Here is a 21,795-nt window from a genome sequence, read left to right as displayed (position 1 = left end):
ACGCACACCTTTTTTTTGGCTTCATCATCCTCCTGTCCCAGTCCTACTTATCACACAGGTTTGTCACCCTCTCATGCAAAACCTTGATATGTAGTGTAGTATCTCCTTCATGTATACATTTTGTTCTCTACATGTCGTGAAATTTTAATAATGAACCAACTTAAATCATGTCTTTGGTTTGCTGGGTGAGATAAGACTAATCATGTATGTAGACAAGTACTAGTAATAGTATACAGTGGTAATATGACAAGGGTAGAACTACGAGGCGAGGAGAAAAAAAATCCAGGATGCGGTCACGGTGGAAATCGATGACGAAACTTGAAGAATACGAAGGCGCCGGCAATGCCGGCGCCAAGCAGTGGTGAGCGGAGACAACGAGGATTGATGAGAGAAGACGGCGAGGGAGATGTTGACGTGCCGCCCGGTCTTGATGTGCTGACGGCTTTGAAAGGTTCAGAAAAAATTGCTAACCGGTGGCGACGGCATAGCTAGGCGTAGGAAGGGCGGGAGGGATTAATGGTCTCATGCAGGAAGCAGAGCGAAGGCGGCGTTCACGGGCACGAGCGTAAGAAGTCGGCAGAGGATGCTGCACGGTCGACGAGGTCAACGAGTAGGACGATGAAGACATGCAATTAGAATAATGAAGACAAGAAAAGATTCGTACCTTTCTCCGACACGGTTTGTGGGGTCCAACCTTTACTAAATAACGTCAGTCCAATGGTAACATGGTTTCTGAAAGATAGAGAGCCGAAGTATTTCGGAATGGTAACAGGTCACACATCACTCCGTAAAGACTTAACTTCCACCATGATGCCGTGAACGTTATAAAGGTATGAGCGTTGCGACAGCCTGCTAGTGACTAACAACTATTTCTGGCAGCGGCTTGCTCACTGGCACAGCACATTTCTCCTTCATCAACCACGATGTCGCCCAACTCCACGGATCCGATGTGGGGGCCGGGACTCATTGGTGAGCCTTCCGATGGCTCGCCTTCAATTCCTCTCAGCTGACTCTAAGCCTTGAAGGATTCATCATAGCTACAACGTATGGACTTGTACCATTCAGTTCTCTACTACTTCAAGTTGACCTACATGATTACAAAGGTTCTACGGGATAGCTTTCGGACAGTATATCTTCTACGTGCGATGGTTCCCGCAAGATTCAAGAAAGCTCAAATTATTTGTGAGCGCGACTATAATATGTCTATTAATTAAACCCTTGTCAATTGATATCCCTGATAACTAGATAATGATGGTCTTGTGGGTCTTTGCTGCGATCCTCGATCATGATCATGCACTGATACATCTCAATCTCTCTCAGTTGTTTCGAAACAATACACCAATACGCGATAGTAGGGATGTACTGGTCTATCCTGATTTCGTGTCGTCGTAGCACATCCCTCGAGTGCGCCGCTCAACTTCCGTGGTAAGTCGATTGAATTGTTCGAATCCCAAATTGGCTCATCGAGAGGATAGGCAGATGCTGGCGAGTTCTTTTTTCTTGATGTAGCGTAATGCCTATTGAACGCTGCCTACGAAGCTTGTTGTACTTCTGGGAGTAAGTCTTCCGTGTCTAATTTTATCGACTCTTGTTGACAAACCCCAAGTATTGGATCGCTTTCGCCGTTCAGTGGTACGTGGTTCCTGTGGCTGCCTTCCTGTAGAACGATGCCAAAATTGCTTCGGCTGTCGAAAGTTTTTATGCATACAGGGTGTGGATCAGTGAGTGCTCTAGGATCTACGAGAGTACTAAATGTCTCAATGAGTTCATTTAGTCACGGCACAAAATCGCTTGATCACAGGCATTGTTGTGAGATCCCATTTTTATCATTCCTGTGGCGGAGAGCTATAACACACCTTCAGTGTGCGCTCGCCACTCTAGCATTCGGTCAGCTCTTTCGATCTCATCCAAATTACCTCTAATTTCTGCGCACTTTCAGTGTGTGGCATGAGTTACGGTAATCCTTCATGTCCAATGTCCAATGTTCTGATTGTCGTCGTCTTCGTCTCTAGTCTTGAGCGGCACACTGTAAGACGTTATTGTTCATCAAGCTCGTACTATCTCTCATATATCTTCCAAAGATTCTTCACGAGAAGGCTTGAAGATCTAATCCATACGAAGGTTCGGTCAGCGTTGACATAGTTTTGACCAGCAAAGAATTTATACTCGGGTTCAGTGGCCACAATTAGCGTCTGTCGCCAGTGCATTAGGTGATGCTGTCATTACATGGACGATCTGGTGGTTTTTGCGACCGGCGCGAACAGACAACGTTCGGTACGGGTCTTTCTGCTATACTTGTAATCTGACTCATGCACCTCACAAGGTCAAGGTCGAGGAGTTATCTCAACGAGTTGATGCGGGTTTTTATTCAAATGGGATTATTTTCCTTGTATGCGTGACATTCTATTCCTGTTGGGTAATTCACTTCATAAAGTTTTTCCCCCAGCCTTGTAGCGGCTACCATGTTTGTGATCGTAAGTCCTCTCTTTCATAGCAATCACGGAAAACAACAATCACGACTGTTTTCAGTATCAGTTCCAGGATGATGTTATTGGTCATTTCTATACCGCCGCGCCTGGAGCGGTGTTAGGAAAAAGTCAGTAATGCTATATGTTCCCTATGCACTGCGTAAACACTAAAGCCCTCGCCCACAGCCTATATGAACTCGATGATGGCGGTGTAAGCGAAACAGTCCTCTATATGAAGCTCACTAAACTGCTGGTCAGGCTCAATGCTAGGAAGTCCGTTCGCGAACGACTTGCTCGCAACGCAACGGAGCTTCCTACGATACCTACAATACATTGATTTTCTACTTCTGTTGATATTAGATATATGTTCTCTGTAATCCTCAGCCAGTATATGGGACCGTTCCATCTATCCTACCTCCTTGGTTTCAACCGTTAATCACAATGCGCGTCTTCTAACATCTAACATCATATGCCGCTCAGGCTTGCGAGCCACTTTCACGCCCTGGTGTGGTTCGTGGATGACAAGCATTCGTAGCAAGATCCATTACCTCGTTTGGAGGTGTACTTTCAGTTTCTGGCTACCGTGAGTGTTCACACTAGACTCCCACATCACAGAAGATATGTTTTATTTGTATCTCGAGGCTGCGGCGTAATACCTTCTACATAAAGCGATCCGACTTGGAACTACACGCAAGTATGAATGAAAGCAATCATCTGCTCAAGCGATACGTCTTCTTGACGGCACATGTAGCCATGTTGAATGCCGAGATTACCTTCGTACTAGAAAGTTTCGAAGACGTGGTTCGCAACATCGTCGTCAGGCGTCTGCTCCTCCCTGACGGCTGTAAGATACGTCAACAAGAACACAAACTAAGCTTGCGGTGCGCCTAGGTATTGCATCGCAAAGCTTCGAGTGGATCTGTCTGTGTGGCTGTTTCTCCAGAAAGAGTATGTAGTGAACATGATGTTCAAGGGAGCGAGTTTGGGCTCATTGTCAACAGCTACGAGTATTTTGCCTTGCCCTGCGCCCGGGTTAGCTTTGTCAGATATCCGCGAAGGACGGAGTTGCATCATCTGTCGAGCTTTGTTCAAAGCCGGAAGCGTCTGCATGGAAAAACAGGTGTGGGTGTCCTTCAAGCATGGTTCCTGCCCAGGGCCATCCGTCTTTGCTCAAAAGGGGTGAGCTGCTTGGAGAGGGATGGATGTAAACGCTGCAGTCGAACACGGCCAGACTCTAGAAGGGGCGTTTCACAGCCCTCGAGACAGAGAGGCAGGCGCTCGTGGTAGTAGTGCGGGGCAGATTCGCGGATATTGGAGATTCCTTGTGGTGGTGCCAGTGCAGCGCTGATGTGACGTTATATAGTGATAATGCATTATCGCGGTGACCCAGTGGACGCATTGTGAAAGCGTCGCGGCATAGAGAGATGGTGGGGCCTAATTATTTCGAATATGCCCTTGAAGATGAGCCTACGCGAGGTTGGTGAGAGCGCACTCAAGACGGTCGACCGAACACTGGTCCAGAACCAGTCGATCATGCAAACCATGGCATTTCAAGTTTTCCAATGAATCTGCCGTGCCCTGAGCTGCAATGATAATGCATACAACGCATCTGGTGAGCTAAACTCAAGATCAATCCTCGACCCACCCTAACAAGTCTTTGTAGAAAGCTTTACAAGATCACTGTATCGCCCACGAAACAGAGCTGGTGGACCCTAGGACTTGCACAGCTAATTTCCAGCGTCTCTTCGAATTGACAGTGGTGAATGCCTGTGGCAATACGGAAGGAGGGTACTTTGTCATTTTTTGCGCTGATAACTATAGATCGAGTGTGAAGATCGCGGATTCAACACACGTACATGGTCAAATGGAGTGGCTCACCTTAAAGTCTGACAGACCGGTCACAAACGGAGGACGGGGGCAAAATGAGTCTTGGGTCTTCACTAATATCAATATTAATGTTTGTTGTTGCTTGAACTCTATGTAACTGGGCTAAAGAATTCAAGCAACAACAATATTGTTACGGTTCTACAATTTTGTGACGCTGAGCGTAACAAACAAACCTAACGACCACAACCATCTTCCTCTCATAGATGAACTAATGCAGGGCCATGCTTTGCTTGATAGAAGTGTAACAAACGTTGAGACTGCCCTTCTTCCGGCCCAAGTTGGTTTAGGTTGTCATGGTGCACATGTTTGAAAAAACTTCTCAGGCTGAGCACAACCAAACGTTCAAGCACCGCGCGCGTTCTAAATCTAAAGGTGAACGAATCTACGATGTTTCCGGTCACTGACAGATCTTTTCCTTACGTTTCATCCTAGAGCTTGCGTGCGCAAGAAGCAGTTGAATACAAACATTCTTCTGCGTAATCGCTAGTATTCGTGAACTTCTCAGAAAGCTCACCAGAGGGTGGCCTGGGCGCGACATCTTCTTAGTTCTACTAGTACTTAACTGACTTGGTGTGTGATTAACATTCGCGGTGAATGTCGACCGGCCCGGTCGTTCGAATAGTAACACCGCGTATGCATTGATGGCCGTCTTCTTGGTTCTATGCAATCGACTGACTGCCAGTGGGTGCGTCAATGCTCGCGATGAATATGGATAGACCTAATCGAAATCGTTTGAATAGTAACACCGCACGTGCATTAACACCGGAAGCATGTTTCAATGTTGCTCACATCCAGTACAACACATATATGGACGACTGACTACTAGTATTTTCCTTCTAGCTTACTCCCAATCTCACGAGACTGTCCAAGGTAGTGCAAAACCTTGCAAGCCGATGCCCCCCGCTCAGCTCCTCCAAGTTCCAGATTCAACTATAATTTTGACCTAGATCAGAAGCCCCGCCCACAAGAGCGACCAGGGTGGATTTGCGCGACGGCCAAATGTATGAAGAAGGCAGGCGACTGAGTGTCATATGCATCGACGGTTGACTGCAGTGTAATCGACCTTGCATTCTTTACAAAACTCCAGCTGGAAAGACGGTGGCACGGTACAGCAAACAGCCGTTACAACCCTCACCGCGCGGTAGCTACCTCAAAATTTCGAAAACATCGAGCCTGACTGGTATCAACCCGAATTCTAAGGCCCCGATGGAGAAGGGACTTCCCAGAGGCCCACACAATCAGCGCGTCCCTCAAAAAAATCGAATGGCTTCGGGTATATACCATTTTGCCGTTTTGCGGAAACTTCGGTACAATATCGATAAGCAGCAAAGAACGAAATCAGTGACGCCCGCAGTCCAAGGCCCAAGCGCCAGGGCGTGAAATCGAGCGCCGAGCGGTGATAACTTGTCAAGAGTACCGAGGTCGAGACCGCATTTGCGCCACTCAAATTGGCTCGCCAAGACGCAGGTGCGACACGCGCATCACGGGCGCTGCTACGTCAAATCGCGACGCAAGGTCCCGGTCGTCCAGCGATAATTAAAACATGGACACCGTCCTGGGCCTGATTTCTATAATTCAATCGGCCGCGAAATCCGTTAAATTTCTCGGACTAACAGGCTATGCTATGAATGATGATCATTTTTTCCTCGAGCGAAGGCAGGATCAATAATCAATCAAATCCGATTGTTTGAGCGTCGGACCGCAAGCCAAAGGATCTCAAGCGCTCAGTAACAGTCACATGCCAAAGAAAGAAGGCTTCCTTTGATAGATAAGTAGGTACGTCTAGTCTAGGACACTCATTCCAAGCGCCCATTTCAAGAACCGAGATTATCAGGTGTACATGGTATCAGATCCATCACTTGAATCTGCGGAAATGAAAAGCTCTATCGCCTTGAACTATGAAAGGTCCAGAACTCGAGGTCGAAGGGCGACTCACGGAACGGCGGCTGATAATTGTGTGTACAGTGAATTCGAGTTTCGGGGGGGATTTAGCCGTGTCCGGTCAGTCATCAATGACATAATGCTTTGTAGAAAAATGTTTGATTAGGACTGCTATGCACATCGCCGCGAATAGTGGTGAGAATTGCTCCTCACGCCAAGAATAGAGTTGCTCTACATGATGACCATCCCTGACAGTGTCGGTTGGGAGAGCTGTGCTCAAATATTGTCACGACTTTGACAGTGATGGGACACAGGGAGGAATCCGACGTCAGTCACACGATCACTCCTGCGACTTCACACCGTCGAACGGGCGCGGGCGCCTACATATGGCTACTTACCGAGCGGGTCGGCTGATAATTAAGCCTGGAGTGGATGAAGTATAGAGCAATGTAGGGGCGAACTACTGATGAGAAGGACAAGTGTTGGGTCCTGCGAGTCGGACCTGATTGAGCGCAGCAATGGTGGACCTGTGTTGTCATAGTCAATGACATACATAGTCTTGGAGAAGCGAGACGTGGGAACGGACATTGGGTTTCATGACATTGTAAAAGGGACGAAGGTGAGCCAATGATTATGTTGGACTGAGGTGATTGGTGACATTGTGTTGGAGCGTAGTGAACTTTAAAAACGGACCTTGAAGCATATTGATTGCGTGGCCAATGAGCAATGAAGAATGGAACGTAATGAGAGGAAATGATAAGCTGGAGTAGAGTGGATTATGGGAGGCTTAAGCGGATATGGGATTTTAATGATGGGTGTCGAAGGGCGCCTGGCGATGTGTTACAAGAGTGGTGGTCGGAGGGAGGATATTACGACAAGTATAAGGTTCCGCGGAAAGAAAAGGCGAGGAATGTAAGTTGCTAAGAGACGAGGAACGGGGTGGACGACAAGGTGGGGCCTATGAGAATGAACAGCATGGATGATCGTCAGGGAGTCACACATAAGGAGAGTAGGAAAGAGAACAAAAGGAACGGCGGATATAGAAGAGAGGTCGATATGAAAGACGGTGGAGATCAAACGGATATGATAGACACGAGGCCCAAAATCAGGGTAACCTACTAGGTATTGGCTCAAAGATGACCATCGTTTAGGGTAGCCTAGGTCGAGGAGTGCTCTCGGAGTATGCTGGCAGTAATACTGTCAATGTCATGCCAGTGGATGCACGGAACATTGACCGTGAGCTGTCACAGTCAATGTCACTGTTCAATTCTAAATTTGGAATTGATGGTTGATCGTGGGAAAGTAGTTGGGAATTTCCCTTTCAGTGAAACGAAAAGTGAGCGCCAAGCTCAAGCTTGGGCAGCTGCTTCATTCTGTCCGTCGACCTCGACGACGACTACGACGACGGTGGCAGCGACGGCGGCGGCGATGGCGACTACCACAGCTCGGGTTTCTAATGAACATCGTATGATAAGTAAACATACCCCAGTTCCATTCTTACTCGAAGCATTCCCCGTCCCTCCATCGCACATTCCCCCGTCACCCGCTGTCTCCCCAGTCTCTCCCTCTAACCCACCACCTTCACTACCACCGACTGCTCCACTTCCACCTGTTCCCGGTCCTTCTCCTCTCAGTGAATGCGACACCATCCTTTTCATTCAAAACGCCCGCCGACCCTCTTCCAACCTTTCAATCCGTTCCATCCGCTCTGTCTCTTCTTCCAGTTCAGATCCACACTCTCCTATTACAAGAACCAGGACTAGAAACGGAAGCCTCTCCAGTTTACGCTCTTTCCATAGCGCTACAGGCACACTCGTCAGGAACCCTTCCTATGATCTAGCCCAAACAATCTCAGAAGAAGGTCCCTACAATGTTCACCCTCAACTAGAACCCGCCCCACTACTCAGCGCCAGCACTACCCTACGCGATATTCCAGATGTACTCAAACCTTCTTTTACTCCCGACGACAATTTCAAGTCTGATCAAGACACCCTCGCCTCATTCCCTTCTCCGCCCTCAACCATCAAACTCAAAACTCCACGCAAATTAAGTCGCGCCTCAGAACTAGCCATTTCTTTTCCTACAACCGATAGACCACGCTCAACAAGTCCAGACGTATCAGCCATTATCCAAGCCACCCCTCGTCCACGCTCACGTCCTCGTTCACGCGTTTCAAGCCACTCCCGCCCCCGTGCTCCAAACGTTACTGACACCAAGTCACGTTCCAGGGCAAACAGCCTTAATGGGTATAGATCCTCAGGGTCCTCAAAACACTTGCCCCAACCTCGCCAGTTAGAGGTTGAAGTCGAAGATGAAGATGCTCGCGACTCCGATTCAAGTATCGATCTACATACCCCTTTGCCGTGAGTTCTTCTCATCCGTTTTGTTCGTGTTCGATTTTTCCGAGCCTGCTCTTCTTCGTTTCCGTGTTGTGCGGGACTTTGACCCCAGTGTCATCTCGTAATGGGAATGAATGATGCGCGCCCATCTAAACTATCTAAACTATGCGCTCACTCACTTTTCAGACACCTCATGCTTCGACACGGCCTCCTCTCTCCCCACTCAAAGCTCCTTCCAACATCACCTCCAGACCCAAGTCGTCTCTCCATCGCGTCCAACTTTTCCCAAGCTTCCCTTCAATCCAATTTCAGCACGTTCTCAAACCAATCGGACGTGTCCTTGGTCACGAATAGTTCGACTGGGAGCAAGCATCCCAAGGATTCGAGGGACACGCCTAGCAGACGCGTGAGACATCGTGATGGGAGGTTGTTGAGAGGAGGTATTGGCCTCACGACTGGTCTGGGATGGAGTGATAGGTGAGTGGTGGGGCTCACTTACTCGTGTTCTCTGGCATCGTTTTTTCTTGGGCGTTGTTTTGGGAATGGTGGCTTTTGTCTTGGGGGGAGTGGATACGAGTGTGTGATTCTCATCGCGCTTTTATCCCCTCACATGTGTTCGCTTCTGTCTGTGATGAGTCGCTTCCGTTGTGCCAAGAACGGCGGTTTGCGCGGAGACCTTAGTGGCCGTCTTCTCTGTCCCTGGGCGGTGACAGCGCCCGCCCAGGATCAAGGGTATTAGCACATCTTTGCATATTTACCATCACCGCTCGCGTTGACGATCCCCTTCGGGCCTTGCGCCGAGTTCTCGCTTCTCTTACACTTTTCAAACGCCGATACTTACCTCCCCTACAGCGAAGACGAAGACGCTCCCTCCCCACTCACCCGCCGTCTCTCAGCGCTCAACCTCTCCCGACGTTCATCCGCCGCTTCCATCTCCACCTCCCACTCCTACTCTTCCCTCCGCTCCCCTCACCCTCTCTCACGGAGCATCTCCCACTCTATCCTTCGCGAAGAAGAGGACGAAGATGACGTAGACGATTTCGGACGCGTCGTACGCACCGCACGGACGGACTACGGCCATGTCATACGAGACGGACCATTCTCCAAAAGCCTACCGCTCAGCGGAAGCAGAACCCAACCTCTCAACTTGCGATCATCCAAACCACGCCCCCACAAACCCAAAGACGATGCACGAGTCCCATTAGAAGACGAATTGGGATTAGGGATGGATGGAGTGACGCCCACGCGCGCAGAGTTCCGTGATAGCGCAGGGTCGAGCTCCAGTGGGCTCGGGACAGGTACTGGTACCGGTAACGGTTCGAGCACCGCTTCTACTTCTTCCCTATCTCTTCCCTTCCCTGCGACGCCTCAGAGCCCCATGACGTTTTCGTCTACGAGTCCAAACGCGCTCTCGCCCACTCTCTCCAGCATGGGTTCGAACCATACAACACTGACACTCCCCCCATCCCGCTCATCGACGCCATCATCATGCAACATCGATAAATCGCTACCTCCGCTCCCGCTTACGCCTAAAAAGTACCCACCTTCGCTTTCTCGTTTGCGGTCCTATTCGAGCGTGTCGAGTATTGGGTCTGTGGAGTTGGGGTCTGGTGGTGATGAGGGCTTGGGAATGGGGACGCCACGGCCCTCCCTGGGTGGCGTACCGAGGCCTTCATTAGGTAGTGTCCCCAGACCTTCACTAGGTGGTGTTCCCAGACCTTCATTAGGTGGCGTCCCAAGACCTTCATTAGGTGTCCCGCGACCGTCCCTCAGCGGCACTCCCCGACCATCCCTGGGCGGTGTCCCCCGACCGTCCCTAAGCACCCCCCGGCCCTCGATGAGCTCTCACCCATCTGCGTCCAATACCTCGTTGTCCACGCCTAATCCGTCTGTGTCTAGTCTCGCAGCGCAGAACGGCCATGGGGGTGTGTCTTCTGTGCCTTTTGTTAGTACGACGGAGAGCGACTTGATGAGCCCAAGAGACTTTACAAACCCAAGAGATATCACCAGCATCACGATCCCAAGAGACATCACAAGCTCGAGAGAAAGTGGCCTCACAAGCCCAAGGGAAAGCGGCCCCCAAAGTCCCCTCCCCCGCCCGCTCAAACTCCTCCAACCAGGTGAACAGCCCCCGCGTCCAGGGGGAGTACTAATGTACAACCGGAACGTTCATGATCAGCTCAAGCGTACACAAACGCATTCACAGTCACAGCCTCAGTCTCCTGTGACGCAGACTCTGCCTATGACTCCTGTGATGCGGACGCTTGTGATGCCTGGGAGTGTTGGGATGGGGAGCAAGGGGATGGGGAATGGGGGAAATGGGGATAGGCCAAAGTCACGGACGGGGACGGGGATGGTGTATCGCTCATCCTCGGGTCCTGTGGGGAGTAGGATGAGAGTGCCGAGTGCGGTTAGGCCTAGTGGGGTTGGTGTTGCGTTATGAGTTGGGGTGCGTGGTGAGTGTGGTTGCTCCTTTTGTAAGGGAGGTCGCGACATTAACGGGCGTTTCAGGGTGCCAGAGTTGGGGTGATGTGGACATTTTGGTGGAGGCGATGTGGTGGGTGCTGTGATTTATCATGGACAACCATCAGGATAAGGATCAGTCTCCAGGTGTTCTGGTCAATGGCGGCCGTGTGCATCAGATTGTGATCCAATGTCGGGTATTGGATGGACGGTTCTGGCCTAGTGCAAATGGTGCCTGAGACTCTCGCTCGCTCTGAGGAACATTCTACTACCCCGCGGGCATTGTGGCGCTGCATTCTTCACGTCCTCCACATCCTCCTCGACGAACGAATCACCCCATCTATACGTTTGGAGCATCAATAACGTCAGTGTACACCACATTCAGTTACTGCGGATTTCATATATCGGATGGACCTGGAGCTTTCAAATAATTCTCATCATGGCCTGGCGCTTTATCTCTTCTTCTCGTTATGGGCGTGGAACGGAATTGCTCTCTATCTCTTTATCATGGGCCTAGAACGCATATGGAACCTGGAATTTGGATTTGGATCTATCGCGCTTTTATCTTATGTAGGACCGTGCCTGTTTACCTCTCACTGTGGGCGCCCGCATGCACATGCATATTACCTGGGTATTTTCCCAAGATACGTACTGCGAGCATTTTATCTGTCTTGGCATCACATATCTCTGACATCACCACGCGCTCCCACTCTCTATCCATTCCCCTGGCCTATCCATCTGCCAGACCGATAGCTATAGAGTACCGCTGTCACATACCTTGTTTGATTACTGTTCTCTTGTTTTATATTTGGACTTTTTTTGTTTTGTTTTATACTTGGAAGGAAGGTTGCATATTGTACATATACATATACTGGATGGTTTTTTTTTTCGTTGCACATACATGGATTGGAATTGGAATTTGTACACCATTGGATTTGGGTTGGAATCTGGACAGGTTGAGCGTCGATGCTGGTGAATGTTCGCGCAAAGCAAGTAGTCAACAGGCCCGCCAGCGGCCAGTACCAGTGACATCGTGACCCTCTTGAACAACCAGAGGAGGTTCAAAGACGTGCCGAAGGTCATCCGTACATGCTGACGAAGACGGAGGTGATGCACAGTCTCTTACCAAAGTCACTAATTGTCTCAATTATCGACGCGGCTAGCGGAAGAATCTCCCTTTGATTAGTCCACAACCGTGACATTGCTGGATCGTCGATGAGTCCCCTCGAATGACCTCCTCGCCTCGGTTGTTGGTGACGAACTCGCTTGATGAAAGGGGTTGCTCTTGAATTGGTGTGATGACTATGACGATTTTAGGCCCTGGAGCTGACTTCCGGCTTATTAATTGCCCCCACATAAAAATGATAAAGCTTTGTAAAACAGCTTACCTGGCCTTAAATTCTATTCATCAAAATCGTAGTTGGAGGAAGCTTAAGGTTTATTTAGCCCGAATAAGTTGGATGTAAACTGATCTACGTTTGATGTACACCTGCGGCGTCTGACACAGCTTGGTCATATTTGGGACCATCCAGGTGTTCAAGCGATGCAAAGGGCATATTCGAATTCGCGTATGCATAAACTTATGAGGTTATCATAGCGATCATCATTATGCACGACAACACAACGGCGTCGGATTGTTCCAATGGTACAATGGCAAAAACGCGTCAACATAGCATGACGGGGTGGACGCAATAGACACCGAACCGCCGGTTGTTCGTGTAGATGTATTAGCCGAGCAATTGTGTCCTTGGGTCCTAGGTTTGTTCAACCTCGACAAAGGGAGATTAATGGAAAACGCGCCGCATTGACAAGCCAATCTTCCGGTGCACTGTCAGGAGCTGTCAGGTCGCCAGATTAGGGACTTATATAATCCGACGTCCGCGGATGAGTGTCGCTGCCTGGTGGTTGCAATTTAAAACACTGGCAAACATATTAATGTAAGCAGACTGACTGTCCTGACCATTAACGCGTTCAAGCACGTTCGTTTACTGTGTGGACGAGCCAGAAACGGGCATCAAGTGCCGCCTGCAAGTTATGATCCTGATATGGTCGTGTCTCGTAATTCAGCTATTCCTCGATGAGCCTCAGAGGACTGCCATATGTCCGTTCTTCCAGCGTCCGATCACGCTTCGCCACCAGAAAGCTGTACTTCCTTTACTCCGAGTCGCGCATTCTGTAGAGGATATTCCGATCTAGTCGTTTGGTCCTTGGAGTTCGCTTACTTTCCTTATTGGTCGACTTGCAAAGATTCTGCAAGCATCGCAGCTGTTGTTGGTATAGACTCTAGTTTGGTGGAGTTGAACGTGATACGGTACTGCGTATTCGATGCACTCGTTTATGAACTCGTTCCATACACGTCATCAACTGTGAGTTTGCTCGTGGCACACTCTTATCCCTCACTGAGGTTCAGTCTATTTCACATGAAATTCAGGCTATCATACGATTGGGCAATATTTCATTAACGTGGCAAGATATATGTTGACGCAGGAACCCGTCTTCATCTGTGCATTCACGACGCCACCCAGGCTGAGATAAATTCGGTGTAACTCGCGCCCTACACTTGGGGTGGAGGTGTTCTTATTCGTAATAGAATGTATTAGTTCGCCTCCTTTCGACGTCGACAGCATGCAGCTCGGAAGCAGCCGAACGCTCGATTTTCAACGATTTGAATGTTGGACCTCTTTTATCATGTGGCGGCGCTCGCAGTTGTGAAGTCCAGTCATGGGCTGTGTACAATGTTACCTGGGATCCAGCTCACTGCGTTTTATGGCACCTGCCAAAGGAAAGGTGTAACTTCCTGTGGATGCCGTTATTTTGTTTTATCGTTCAATGCGCCGGTGCCGACATGTACCAAGGCGATTGTTCGCGAGACGCTTCTGGTGCGTACGATTTCTGGAATTGGACTGCCATAACACTAGGTTTGAGCGCAGTTCTGGTGTTGTGCAGGGATGTCCGACATCCTCGCTGTTTGACACTTTCAGTCAGGTGTTTTACGTAGGTTATAGGCTACATGTGCTCCATAGGCTGGCGGCCTTACTATGTTTGCAGTGTGTGAAAGGGCATTTCTAAATATGGATAAATGTCAACTCAACACTCTTTGATTTCCGTTGTGTATCGGCATTCGGGAAATACTTGTGACAGAGGGGTTTCAACGCGTCCATCCGGCTTGATGCGTTCATACGTACAGCTTGGTCCATCGGGTATTAGTCTAACTGGTACGTTCCATATATAAAATACAACCACGTCCTAAAAATTGTTCCCACTGCATTCACCATGACCCGCGATCATGATCCTCATGAACAGCCTCAACTCCTCTCTCCCGACCACCCTAAGGGCACAACTTCCAATGAACCAGAGTCTCGTAATTCAATGTTAACCATGGTCGAGGACGATGACTTTAACTTTGAGAAACATCTCAAAGACATCCTCAAGCGGTACGTTCACCAACCTTTTATTTACCTCTGCTTGTTACTCACACTCAATTATAGATGTAGTGAGGAAGAAATAAAGTGTCGTCAGCTCGGCGTCGTCTTCAATGACCTCCGTGTCGTTGGCACTGGTGCAAGATCCTCTTTGCAACCCACCATGGGCTCCTTATGTAGTCCTGCCTCCATCTGGCGCACAATTAGTGCTGCTCGTCATCCACCAGTACGCGATATATTGTCAGGCTTCGAAGGTGTCGTTGCACCAGGCGAAATGCTACGTGAGCATTTCCAAATATCACACCATTGTACTCCATGAAACCTTATTATTTCAGTCGTCCTTGGCAAACCGGGTTCAGGTTGTAGCACCTTCCTCAAGACCCTCGCTAACCAGCGCGGGGAATACCATGCTGTAGAAGGAGACGTCTCATATGATTCATTTACCCCTCACGACATCAGCACCCATTACCGCGGAGACGTTATTTATTGCCCAGAGGACGACATTCATTTCCCTACCTTGACAGTCGAGGAGACCTTATCTTTTGCCATCAAAACTCGCACCCCCCATACCCGTTTCGCTAATCAGTCAAGGAAGCAATTTAATGCTGAATTTTTGGACGTTCTCTTGAAAATTTTTGGTCTTCGTCACGCTCGGAATACTGTCGTCGGAAATGCCGCGATCCGCGGCGTTTCCGGTGGGGAGAAGAAACGTGTTTCCATTGCAGAAGCATTGTCTTGCAGAAGTATGATAGGCGCATGGGACAAGTGAGCTTCCGCTGTGATCTCTTGTAATGGTCTTAACTCAGCACCCGCATCTAGCTCCACCCGTGGCCTAGATGCCTCTACTGCGCTCGAGTTCGTTCAAGCTCTGCGCTTAGGCACAGACATCGCACGTCTGACAACAATCGTCTCCATTTACCAAGCCGGAGAGCAGTTGTATGAGCTTTTCGACAAGGTATGTGTCATTGCCGAAGGCAGAATGGCCTATTTTGGCCCGGCCAAAGACGCCCGTCAATACTTTATCGATATGGGATACGAACCCCATAATAGGCAGACTACGGCAGACTTCCTCGTTGGTGGTACGTTCTGTCCTTCAGCCTTATGTCATCTCCCGCTTATGTCCCTGATCATCAGTCACGGAGCAAATTAGCCGCAAGATTAGGACAGGCTTCGAAGGCATAGTGCCCAGAACGGCCGACGAATTGGCTGCACATTTCCGGGCGTCTCAACTTGGCCATCTGAATCGTCAGGCTATTGACGAATATCGGGCGCTTCATGTTGGCAAGGATGACCGCAAAGCTGCATACCGCCTGAGCGCAATTATGGAGCATGCTGATCATGCGCCCAAGAGCAACTCCTATACCATATCTATTCCTATGCAGGTTAGGGCTGTGATGGTTCGCCGCGTCCAAATTATCAAGGGCGATTTGACTGCGCAGGTGGTACAACTATGGTTAGTTAGTTTTGATACGACGTTCGCGGCATGACGTTCTGACTCCACTTCATCAATCAGTTCCCAGATGTTCCAAGGCATCATCATGGGCTGGGTCTTTGTACAATTGCCTGATGCAACTTCGGGTTTTTACTCCCGAGGAGGTGTCTTGTTCTTGTGAGTGTCTTGTTCGACAATGCGAAGGCATGGTCTGACATTATGTAGCGCTCTCTTCTTTGGCTCAGTATCTGCGATGGCAGAAATCCCCGACCTGTTCGCCCAGCGCCCTATCGTATTACGTCACCATAAAGCAGCGATGTACTACCCCTTCATCGAGGCTCTTGCTCACACAGTGGTGGACATCCCAATCTCATTCATCATTCAAATCGTTTTCTGTGTCATTCTTTACTTCATGGTCGGCCTTCAAAAATCCGCATCCCAGTTCTTGTGAGTGCATGTCGTGTATCTGAAATGCCATTGACTGACATTTGGTCTACAGTGTGTTTTTCTTGTTACTCTACACCATGACCATTGCAATGAAGGCGTTCTTCAGGTTGCTCGCGGCCAGTTTTAAGGCTGAGTCTGGTGCAACGTCCATGGCTGGTATCGCCGTACTACTTCTTTCCCTGTTCACCGGTTACACTATTCCCCGCTTAAGTATCCCAGGCGCCCTCAGATGGATAACATATCTTAACGTGAGTGTGCCTTTTCTCTGTTCATGATCTGAGCTAAACCGCCCGATGTAGCCTCTTCGTTATGGCTTCGAGGCCATCCTGACAAACGAGTTCTACACATTGAACGCTACTTGCACTACGCTTATTCCCCAAGGTCCAGGATACGAGAATGTTTCTTTGGCGAACCAAGTTTGCACGACTGTAGGATCACTGCCTGGTGTGACAACCGTAGACGGCAACAGATATGTAAATATGTCATATGGCTTCTCGTATAGTGATCTCTGGAAAGTAAGTTGATCATCCAATCACAATATTCCTCGCTGATGATCTGATATTATCCAGAACTTCGGTATCATCGTTGCATTTGGCATTGGCTTCTTGGCAGCCTTGTTTATTGCTGCGGAGTACAACACGGGCTCCACCTTTGATACAGCGGTGACTCTCTTCAAGCAAGGGACGCGTACGATGGATCCCATTGATACCACGGAAGATGAAGAGAAATCCAGTGGGCAATCTAACCATCCACCTTCCTTGGCCGATGATGCCGCGCGCACTGCGAGCCCACCTGCAGCCAATAGTCTCCTCGAAAGGCCCGCAACCAATGATGTATTCACCTGGCAGCACATTCAATACGTCGTACCAGTATCTGGCGGAGAACGGCGCTTGCTCGACGATGTCTCTGGATATGTTGCGCCTGGCAAATTGACGTCTCTCATGGGTGAATCCGGCGCCGGAAAGGTTCGTCGCATATTTGTTTTCAGGGCTCTTTGTTCAACTTTCTATCAGACGACATTGCTCAATGTTTTGGCTCAACGGGTCGATGTCGGAGTTGTTGGGGGAGAACGGTTTGTCAACGGGCAGCCCCTTCCCGCAGACTTCCAGGCTCAGACGTGCGTGAACGTGCTTCTTGTCAAGATCTCTCGCTGATGTTCCTTGTAGAGGCTATTGTCAACAAATGGACACTCACCTGCCGGAAACGACTGTTCGCGAGGCTCTTTTGTTCTCAGCTCGTCTACGACAACCCGAGTCCGTCTCTTCTGCGGAACTCGAATCATAGTATGTTCTCATCTCTCCACCGCAAGGCCCACGACTGAGACTTGTGGATAGCGTGGACAAGTGTCTTGTGATGTGTGGCCTCGAGAATTTTGCTGACGCTATCGTTGGATCACTGGGTGTTGAGCACCGCAAGCGTACTACCATTGCGGTTGAGCTCGCGGCAAAGGTAAATCCTTTGGAGCCACATTTCTGATGCTGTGCTGACAGTTTTAAAGCCCAAGCTGCTTTTATTCCTTGACGAGCCAACGTCCGGCCTCGATTCCCAGTCCGCCTGGGCCATCATGACATTCCTTCGTGAACTGGCAGACAATGGACAGGCTATTCTTTGCACGTGAGTATATGCCAGATCTTGGGGATTATAACGTGACGCATAATGGTTGTACCCAGAATCCACCAACCCTCTGCCGAGCTCTTCCAGGTGTTTGACAGGCTACTACTTCTTCGCAAGGGTGGTCAGACCGTTTACTTTGGTGACATTGGCGATAAATCCTCGACTTTGTTGGAGTACTTTGAGCGCAACGGAGCACCTCACTGTGATGAGAATGCTAATCCGTAAGTCGCTTCGTTTACATCACTGAAATGTGTTTGATATTCGTATTCAAGTGCCGAGTACATGCTGGACACCATTGGAGCTGGCGCAACTGCGACCTCTTCAGTCAACTGGCACGACATTTGGAAACGATCTCCGGAAGCTGCTGAACTTCAAGTGCAGATTGATCGCATACACGCTGATGGTCGCGCACGCCCATCGGTTGAGACGGAGCGTCACACTGAATTCGCCACCTCATGGATTCACCAAGCTGTTATCCTCACGAAGCGCAACTACCTAGCGTACTGGCGCAACCCGACGTACCTCGTCGCGAAGATCATTCTCAACATCGCGGGTGGCTTGCTCATTGGATTTACGTTCTACAACTCCAATGACACCTTGCAAGGGACGCAGAACAAGCTTTTTGTGCGTTTCTCTCTCGCTCGCTCACAAGTCATGCGCTCATTTCAGTGTAGTCAATTTTCCTAGCAATGGTTCTCTGTGTTCCCATAATTCAGCAAATCCAAACCGTCTACATCAATATTCGTTCCATCTATGAAGTCCGCGAGCGTCCGAGCAGGATGTACAGCTGGACTGCACTGGTTACGTCACAGCTCCTGGTCGAGATTCCCTGGAATATCTTGGGCTCGTCGCTGTTCTTCGTCTGCTGGTACTGGGCGGTCGGTTTTGCCACCGATCGAGCAGGCTACACTTTCCTCATGTATGGAGTCGTGTTCTCTCTCTATTACACTACCATCGCATTCGCGGTCGGAGCCATGGCACCCAGCGCATTGATCGCATCGATGTTGTTCAGCACGCTATTCTCATTCGTCGTTATCTTGTAAGTCCAACTGACTCTTTACCGGTGCAGTCGCTAATACCTCTCAAGTAACGGTGTCTTGCAACCCTTCCGTGCGTTGGGTTGGTGGCAATGGATGTACAGGGTAACCCCGTTCACGTACTTCGTCGAAGGCCTCTTGGGCCAAGGTTAGCGCACTCTCTCTCTCTTTCGTATGACTTGTACTGAGATCTTCATCAGCCATTGGTAGACAGCTGATCAATTGCGCATCAACTGAACTAGTTACGATCAATACCCCTACCGGACTCAATTGCACGGCGTATATGGATCCCTACATATCTTTCGCTGGTGGCTACATGACGAACCCCAATGCGACGACTCAATGCCTATACTGCCCTTACCGCACCACGGATGAGTTCATGTTCAGCAGTTTTAACGTCGAGTATTCTCATCATTGGAGAAACGCGGGTATTGTGCTCGGTGTCGTTGTGTTCAATGTACGTTCCTTTTATTTGACTACGCGCGCACTCATGAACACCGGGTTTTAGGTATTCGCAACGTTCTGGTTCACATACGTATTCCGCATCCGGACGGGCAGCATATTCAGTATTTTCAAGCGACGAAAGTAGAAGAAACTATACTAGCACTATCGGGAGGGTTGTGCACTTACAACTGTAATTAGTCTAATAACGAACCTTTCTAATGTAATTAGATAGAAGATACTCTTACTTCAACCTGAGGAACCGTTTCAGTTCAAGCAGCATCAAGATTTAAATGCAAAGTTTGAGATTTGCGTTCGCAACTCGTTCGTGTCATGAGCAACGAACATGTAACAATCAATTCGGGTGGGTATTCCCCCATAAGAGAATATACATCAACTTGCAGATTACCGTATCGACAAAATCCCCGACCTCGTCGTCGAACTCGACCTCTCTTTCCCCTCTTTCTTCTTCTTTGCACCCACCGCATCCCATATCCTCCAAAATTTCAGATTCTCGTCTCCGGCACCCGTGCACACGACATCGCCCGCAGGCCCTACCGCTGTGTACAGCACCCGCGAGTCGTGTGCGTCGCGTATCTCCGCGATACGCTCGAGCGACGGGTACGCGTGCACCATAATTGCATTTGTTGGGTATCCATGAGTAGTGAGAATTTCTTTCTTGTGCGGTGCCCAGATGATGGACGTGACTTGGGACGGCGTTTTGAGAGAATGCAGGCGGGCGCCAGTACCGCTATTCCAGACATGAACAGTTGCATCGTTTGTGCCCCCGCCACTAGCCAAGAGGGAAGATTGCCAGGGGCACCAAGCAATTGCCTACAGAGTGTTAGATAGATATGTCAGATATAATCGAACGGTTACAGCCCACCTTTACAGCTGCGGTATGGTTCCGTTTCGTCCACTTGGCCTGCCCACGTGCTCCCTCCGCAACATCGCCTACGCGCCCATCCCAAATATTGACGACATTATCGTTACCCCCCGCTCGCCAGTAGTTCGCCGTCTGCTCTCCACTTCAGTCCGCAGACTTCTCCTGTGTGTCCAAGTAACTCCATGACCTTGTGCCGAGGGACACGGACGTCATGGTGCCATATGCTTCCATCCCCACATCCAGAGCTCAGTATGTGGGCGTTCCAAGAGAGTACAGCAATTTGGCCCTGATGTCCACCCATCGTCCGGAGCTTTTGTCCAGCTTCTACATCCCACAATTCAACTTCTCCCGTCCCGAGACCAACACCGAGGTAGGCGCCATCATTCGAAAAATCAACCGAGGAGACATATGTACCCTCAGGTGCTTCACCAAGGTGGGAGACGATCCCCGTATCGGCCCGCCAGACGTACGTACTCTCAGCAAGGGCGACAGCGACAATGTTCTGGACAGACCATGACACCAGATTGAGGTAAAAGTCATCAACCATGCCTGGAGCATCAAGAACGCGCTCAGGCTGAGTGGGAATGCGACGGGACTTGTTCGTTGTAGAGCTAGTTGATGAAGGGAGTTCGCCTGGGCGTCCGTAGAGTGGACGGGCCAGTTCACGCTGCTGGGAAAGCGTAGAGTCTGAAGAGGAAGCTGGGGGCGCCTCGTGGTAAGCCAGCACGCGGCGATTGAGAGGGACGCCTGTAGCAGCTGCAAGACGAGCTGTGTGCCCTGGTGATACAGTTTTGGGGTTGAGACTCATGAGTTCGAGCGTGGCAGCAACATCATCCGCTTCACGAGTGGTAATGAAACGATCACGATTGTCACTGGTAGATTGTGTGCGTTCTCGGGTGGCAGGAGTTGATCTCGAGCGTTTGAGCTCTGGTCTAGGCTGTGATGTAGGGGGCAAGTAGTCGCGTGAAACGACGTCCAAACGGGTTTCGATGCCGCCTTTTCTGATGACTCCTCCACCCGCCTGGCGCTGAAATGAGTCTGAGACTGCAATTCCACCTCCAGTTGCGCGTTTTACGGGAGATGCGTGTCGTGATTTGGTGATAAATGGATTCGAGAGGTCAGCAGGATGAGATCGTTTCTGTGGGGAGATGGAGATACTATTGAAGGCAGAGATGATAGATGGAGTGAGCGGCGTTTTTGCATCTGAACGTGATCTATAGCGAGATGGTGTCTTGGGTATCGAGGTCATCGTGACGCACAGCGAGCACAACAGTCAGAACGTCAGAGCAAATGGGAGGCGCGAGCGAAGTAAAACAGCAATTGTTTGATTGAACAAGTGATTGAGCATGTTTTGAACGTGCAGGCACGTGTATGTCACGTGCTTTGTTTTTCGACACGTTCTGCTTCCGAATGTCAGCCGCGTCGGTCGGTCGTAGTCAGTGTCAGCCAGCGTCCAGGCAGTATGAAAGCAGCCCATG

At 49.7% G+C, this 21,795-nt stretch overlaps 7 protein-coding genes across 7 annotated transcripts; 6 read left to right on the top strand and 1 right to left on the bottom strand.

Annotated features, from left to right (window-relative positions):
- The first annotated feature begins 514 nt into the window (after positions 1-514).
- Positions 515-2,389, top strand: DEU56DRAFT_814451 (uncharacterized protein). Its single transcript, XM_041353736.1, has 15 exons — positions 515-969; positions 1,026-1,044; positions 1,104-1,182; positions 1,246-1,259; positions 1,321-1,425; positions 1,476-1,485; positions 1,540-1,557; positions 1,607-1,632; positions 1,696-1,721; positions 1,775-1,809; positions 1,863-1,887; positions 1,940-2,028; positions 2,082-2,121; positions 2,177-2,274; positions 2,324-2,389. Exons 1-13 carry the CDS (start codon positions 924-926, stop codon positions 2,100-2,102), a joined length of 513 nt encoding a protein of 170 aa, XP_041206482.1. The 5' UTR covers positions 515-923; the 3' UTR covers positions 2,103-2,121; positions 2,177-2,274; positions 2,324-2,389.
- On the top strand, positions 2,175-2,957 carry DEU56DRAFT_814420 (uncharacterized protein). The gene is made up of 6 exons (XM_041353735.1): positions 2,175-2,274; positions 2,324-2,389; positions 2,447-2,474; positions 2,530-2,596; positions 2,655-2,679; positions 2,727-2,957. The coding sequence occupies exons 2-6, from the start codon at positions 2,355-2,357 to the stop codon at positions 2,803-2,805; spliced, it is 234 nt and encodes a 77-aa protein (XP_041206481.1). The 5' UTR covers positions 2,175-2,274; positions 2,324-2,354; the 3' UTR covers positions 2,806-2,957.
- Positions 2,958-6,989: 4,032 nt separating this feature from the next.
- On the top strand, positions 6,990-11,263 carry DEU56DRAFT_954064 (uncharacterized protein; the record flags this gene model as incomplete). Its single annotated transcript, XM_041359201.1, has 6 exons — positions 6,990-7,148; positions 7,227-7,346; positions 7,388-7,472; positions 7,543-8,599; positions 8,762-9,052; positions 9,428-11,263. 6 exons carry the CDS (start codon positions 6,990-6,992, stop codon positions 11,016-11,018), a joined length of 3,303 nt encoding a protein of 1,100 aa, XP_041206480.1. The 3' UTR covers positions 11,019-11,263.
- Positions 11,264-12,136, top strand: DEU56DRAFT_458746 (uncharacterized protein). The gene has a single exon (XM_041346329.1). It carries the CDS (start codon positions 11,509-11,511, stop codon positions 12,073-12,075), a length of 567 nt encoding a protein of 188 aa, XP_041206479.1. The 5' UTR covers positions 11,264-11,508; the 3' UTR covers positions 12,076-12,136.
- A 1,478-nt stretch (positions 12,137-13,614) lies between these two features.
- On the top strand, positions 13,615-13,983 carry DEU56DRAFT_458715 (uncharacterized protein). The gene has a single exon (XM_041346328.1). It carries the CDS (start codon positions 13,708-13,710, stop codon positions 13,948-13,950), a length of 243 nt encoding a protein of 80 aa, XP_041206478.1. The 5' UTR covers positions 13,615-13,707; the 3' UTR covers positions 13,951-13,983.
- A 170-nt stretch (positions 13,984-14,153) lies between these two features.
- DEU56DRAFT_814393 (ABC-2 type transporter-domain-containing protein) lies at positions 14,154-19,707 on the top strand. Its single transcript, XM_041353734.1, has 21 exons — positions 14,154-14,253; positions 14,342-14,472; positions 14,527-14,741; positions 14,796-15,225; positions 15,280-15,539; positions 15,595-15,913; positions 15,974-16,069; positions 16,118-16,339; positions 16,392-16,587; positions 16,639-16,854; positions 16,909-17,304; positions 17,353-17,456; positions 17,506-17,622; positions 17,674-17,788; positions 17,838-17,953; positions 18,010-18,174; positions 18,226-18,577; positions 18,628-18,992; positions 19,041-19,138; positions 19,191-19,447; positions 19,499-19,707. Exons 2-21 carry the CDS (start codon positions 14,408-14,410, stop codon positions 19,577-19,579), a joined length of 4,185 nt encoding a protein of 1,394 aa, XP_041206477.1. The 5' UTR covers positions 14,154-14,253; positions 14,342-14,407; the 3' UTR covers positions 19,580-19,707.
- A 24-nt stretch (positions 19,708-19,731) lies between these two features.
- DEU56DRAFT_814389 (WD40-repeat-containing domain protein) lies at positions 19,732-21,639 on the bottom strand. Its single transcript, XM_041353733.1, has 3 exons — positions 20,475-21,639; positions 20,318-20,449; positions 19,732-20,265 (listed from the first exon to the last, which is right to left on the bottom strand). The coding sequence occupies exons 1-3, from the start codon at positions 21,564-21,566 to the stop codon at positions 19,837-19,839; spliced, it is 1,653 nt and encodes a 550-aa protein (XP_041206476.1). The 5' UTR covers positions 21,567-21,639; the 3' UTR covers positions 19,732-19,836.
- Between the last annotated feature and the right edge of the window lie 156 nt (positions 21,640-21,795).

The sequence above is a fragment of the Suillus clintonianus genome, assembly GCF_016758775.1.
Source record: "Suillus clintonianus strain FC179 chromosome Unknown DEU56scaffold_56, whole genome shotgun sequence".
Taxonomy (NCBI): domain Eukaryota; kingdom Fungi; phylum Basidiomycota; class Agaricomycetes; order Boletales; family Suillaceae; genus Suillus; species Suillus clintonianus.
Note: the sequence above shows the minus strand (reverse complement) of the source record. Positions and strands in the feature narration are given on the sequence as shown.

What these genes read in the sequence shown, in the direction of transcription:
- DEU56DRAFT_814393 (XM_041353734.1), top strand. Translation starts at nt 14,408, where the DNA reads ATGTTAACCATGGTCGAGGACGATGACTTTAACTTTGAGAAACATCTC. An exon ending in GCGCAGGTGGTACAACTATG is followed by an intron (nt 15,914 to 15,973) that starts GTTAGTTAGTTT and finishes TTCATCAATCAG; the next exon opens with TTCCCAGATGTTCCAAGGCA. An exon ending in CGAAGGCCTCTTGGGCCAAG is followed by an intron (nt 19,139 to 19,190) that starts GTTAGCGCACTC and finishes GATCTTCATCAG; the next exon opens with CCATTGGTAGACAGCTGATC.
- DEU56DRAFT_814420 (XM_041353735.1), top strand. Translation starts at nt 2,355, where the DNA reads ATGCGGGTTTTTATTCAAATGGGATTATTTTCCTT. An exon ending in CAAATGGGATTATTTTCCTT is followed by an intron (nt 2,390 to 2,446) that starts GTATGCGTGACA and finishes TTTTTCCCCCAG; the next exon opens with CCTTGTAGCGGCTACCATGT. An exon ending in CGGCTACCATGTTTGTGATC is followed by an intron (nt 2,475 to 2,529) that starts GTAAGTCCTCTC and finishes GACTGTTTTCAG; the next exon opens with TATCAGTTCCAGGATGATGT.
- DEU56DRAFT_458746 (XM_041346329.1), top strand. Translation starts at nt 11,509, where the DNA reads ATGGGCGTGGAACGGAATTGCTCTCTATCTCTTTATCATGGGCCTAGA.
- DEU56DRAFT_458715 (XM_041346328.1), top strand. Translation starts at nt 13,708, where the DNA reads ATGTTGGACCTCTTTTATCATGTGGCGGCGCTCGCAGTTGTGAAGTCC.
- DEU56DRAFT_814451 (XM_041353736.1), top strand. Translation starts at nt 924, where the DNA reads ATGTCGCCCAACTCCACGGATCCGATGTGGGGGCCGGGACTCATTG. An exon ending in ATCGCTTTCGCCGTTCAGTG is followed by an intron (nt 1,633 to 1,695) that starts GTACGTGGTTCC and finishes GGCTGTCGAAAG; the next exon opens with TTTTTATGCATACAGGGTGT. An exon ending in GCTTGATCACAGGCATTGTT is followed by an intron (nt 1,810 to 1,862) that starts GTGAGATCCCAT and finishes ACACACCTTCAG; the next exon opens with TGTGCGCTCGCCACTCTAGC.
- DEU56DRAFT_814389 (XM_041353733.1), bottom strand. Translation starts at nt 21,566, where the DNA reads ATGACCTCGATACCCAAGACACCATCTCGCTATAGATCACGTTCAGAT. An exon ending in TACTTGGACACACAGGAGAA is followed by an intron (nt 20,450 to 20,474) that starts GTCTGCGGACTG and finishes AGTGGAGAGCAG; the next exon opens with ACGGCGAACTACTGGCGAGC. An exon ending in ACCATACCGCAGCTGTAAAG is followed by an intron (nt 20,266 to 20,317) that starts GTGGGCTGTAAC and finishes AACACTCTGTAG; the next exon opens with GCAATTGCTTGGTGCCCCTG.